Source organism: Pteropus alecto, unplaced genomic scaffold (genome assembly GCF_000325575.1).
Source record: "Pteropus alecto unplaced genomic scaffold, ASM32557v1 scaffold288, whole genome shotgun sequence".
Taxonomy (NCBI): Eukaryota; Metazoa; Chordata; class Mammalia; order Chiroptera; family Pteropodidae; genus Pteropus; species Pteropus alecto.
Genome location: NW_006442124.1, coordinates 3,920,723 through 3,923,978, shown reverse-complemented (window position 1 = coordinate 3,923,978; position 3,256 = coordinate 3,920,723). Strand labels below are relative to the sequence as shown.

Here is a 3,256-nt window from a genome sequence, read left to right as displayed (position 1 = left end):
GGAAGGGGGATGTAGCCTCTTAGGGGAGAGTAAATGATTTTTAGGGATGACGAATGGGTTCTTAGAATAGATGGAGGATATGACAGTTTGTGACAGTTTCGTGTCAACTTTAGTGTTCTCTCCTGTAACAAGTCAGCCCTCCCTGGTCGATGAAACTCCCTGGAGTGAATTTATAACAATCAAGGTTTTGTTGGAGGATCTGTCTTTAGGCAGATAAGGGAAGTTCAGAGAAAGCCCCTCCCTGCGTTTTCTGTTTTTCAAGTGCTTACAACTCAAAATCATCAATGTACCAAAAGTGGCAGATTTGGGGATGGCATGTCCTGAAATCCCACAGCCATATTTTGAGGTGGCATATTACACAATCCTTCAAAGAACTAGAGAACTAAGTAAGTGGAAACGTAGAATGTGGAACCTTAAAGAGATGTGAGAATTTCAGTCCTATCCTTATTTTATCCTGTGATCTACAAGTCTCAGTGATCTGCTAAAGGCCACAGATTTTTATTGAATGAAATAAAAATATGATTATATCCAGACTTAACAAAATCTACTATACAACAGTACCATCTGTAGAAAACAAGTTATAGCAAGCATGGATCTTCATACATAGAAGGAATTTGCCATTCTTTCCTTCGTAAGTAGAACCTATGTTTTAAATGAAATTTTTTTGAAAAAAGTTAAATGCATGTTCACTACGTAACTTTTGCATTTATATTATATGAGGTTCATATACAGTATTTTTATTTGTCCAGAGTTAAGTGTATAATATTCTTAACATTCTTGGAATATAAGACATCTAGCTGGTTTCTCTTCCTACTATTAGTTTTAATTCATAAGGAAATTTTGAGAGATATTGTCCATAAAAGCTTTTAGTCAAAGCCATCTTAATTTTCACGTGTTTTTAACAGCTTCATTGAGATATAATTGGCATACAACAAACTACCAACTTTACAGTGTACAGTTTGATAAGTTTTGACATGAACCATCTCTACTCTCAAGATGACAGACATATCCTGCTCGCCTCCCCGCCCCCCGCCCCGCCCCCACCGGTTTTCTGTGCCCCTTGGCAATGCTTCCCTCCCACTTCTCCCTTTGCCTTTCTAACAAACAGATGATTTGATTTGTTTCCTGTTTGCTTCAGGGCTGCTCCAAATTAAGATTGCTTTTCATGCGGTCCCTCTCAGACTCAGCCTCTTAGGTCAGTCGGGGTGACAGTGCATAGGCTCAGTGTCATGTGGGAGAATGAGGTATGTGGATTAGATCCAGATGCTTGCCAGACCATTTTCCCTCCACAGTAGGTGCACATGTGCATCATTTTAGAAGCGATCTTTGTGGCTGATTCCATCTGGAGTAGACACCAAATCCCCAAGGGGTAGTTCAGGGTCTCTGGGGGTTTAGCGCTCCTTTTCTGTCGTCATTTCGGAGCGTAACATGTCAAATCGCCCAGGGTGTCCCGAAGGCAGCTTTGGAAAGACACTCTGGCTTCCCCCAGTCAGGCCTACTGCCATTGTGACCCACAAGTTGTGCTGTGAAGCCTGGGACAGTACGGTTTTTTCATTAGCGACCTTGTCTCATTCTCACTTTCTTTAAATAGGTCCCCCTGGAAGAAGGTTTAAACAAAGCAATTCACTACTTCCGGAAAGAACTTGAGTACCAGGCAAATAATCAATACATCCCCAAACCAAAGCCCGCAAGAATAAAGAAAGGACGGACGCGCCATAACTAAAACCTCGTGCTTGGGATGGAGACTCCCTGTTTCACACTGATGGGATGTTTGTTTGTCTGTTTGTTTGTTTTTCGTAAAGAGAGACTTAAACAGGTGTCATGAAGAACAAACTGGAATTTTATTCTGAAGCTTGCTTTAAAGAAATGGATGTGCCTAAAAACTCCCCTCAAAAACCTGCAAATTTTGCCTTGCACTTTTTAAATCTGTCTTTTTATGTACAATAGCCTAGATGCATCTCTGTATATTTTCAAGTTTTTTATCTTGCTGTGAGAGCATATGTCGTGACTGTCGTTGACAGTTTTATTTACTGGTTTCTTTGCGAAGCTGAAAAGGAACATTAAATGGGGTGAAAAATGCCGATTTTATTTATAAAAGTGGTACCTATGAATGAGACATTATACTATGCATAAAGAAAAAAAATAACCTAGCAGTACTTTCAGGTGGACGGCGCACCGGCATTTATTCTTCATGTGGATAAAGAATTCTGTTTGAGAGCTTTATGTTTCTTTTAATTCAGAATTTTTCCAAGGTCTAGTTTTCAGATGCAAACTTGACTTTTGAGATATTTCTGTTGGTTATCATGATCAAGGATATTTGAAATCACTACTGTGTTGTGCTGCGTATTTGGGGTGGGGTGGGGTGGGGTGGGGCGGGTTGGGGAGGGGACAAAGTTAGCCGTATTCTTGGTTAACAGTGGTCAAATATGCTATTTTAATAAAATATTGAAACTCACTTTCAGTTTTAAAGGTTGACTTTCTGCTTTGCACTATTGGATTGTTCAGAAAAATATTGGAGAGTTTAACTTTAAAAGTCCCGAAAACATCCCTGTTGGTATAATATGTAATTTGATGAGTGGATATTGAAAACATTTATATACTACTTGGGCTGACTCTTTGCATATGACATGAACTGCTGTGTGGAGAAGTCTTCAGATCTTACCCAGGGTTAAAATCATTGTGTGTCCTTCTTGGACAACACAGACCAGGTGGTAAAAAAAAAAAGAAGTGCCATTTGTTTTAATCTGTGAGATTAAGACTCATTGAATGAAAAGTTTGAGAGCTTTTGCTTTCATTAAGATTTTTTTCAAAATGTAGTGTTCGGATTTTTGTATTCCTTTAATAACAAATATAAAAATGTAGGAAGTTAAAGCAGCATATTTTCCAAGTTAGTTGGGGCTGCATGATATTGTCAAATCGCCTGCGCCAAGGAAATAAAAGCATCAAGCGTTTGACTACAATATTTGTTTCTGTAACTAAGCAGGGTAAACTAGACTTGCCTGTTTTTCAAAATCATCTTGGAATTTATTTTTAATTGGAGATATTTTTCCAGTAGGAGGCCAGGCTAAGAAGGCTGTGGTTCCATTTGTCATGCTAAATTCCCTAAAAGCCTCTGGAACCAAAGGTCAGTGCTAGATTGGATGGGATGTGAGAGAAAAAAAGAGGACTCAAGGATGGTTTCTTATTTTTGTTATTGTGGCCGGAATTAAGAGATACACTTAGATTTACTGAGCAGTTATAACCCTGCAAATCTTTA

The 3,256-nt window shown here is 38.9% G+C and overlaps 1 protein-coding gene across 4 annotated transcripts in view; it reads left to right on the top strand.

Annotated features, from left to right (window-relative positions):
- UXS1 (UDP-glucuronate decarboxylase 1) overlaps positions 1-2,960 on the top strand; it is a 105,386-nt gene extending 102,426 nt beyond the window's left edge. For 3 of the 4 annotated variants that reach the window (XM_006920799.2, XM_006920798.3, XM_006920800.3), the window contains one exon: positions 1,592-2,960. In XM_006920799.2, the coding sequence (XP_006920861.1) occupies positions 1,592-1,723 (132 nt within the window). In that variant the 3' untranslated portion in view covers positions 1,724-2,960. The remainder of the gene's footprint in view (positions 1-1,591) is intronic. The other variant, XM_015596298.2, reaches the window with a different exon arrangement.
- The last annotated feature ends 296 nt before the right edge of the window (positions 2,961-3,256 follow it).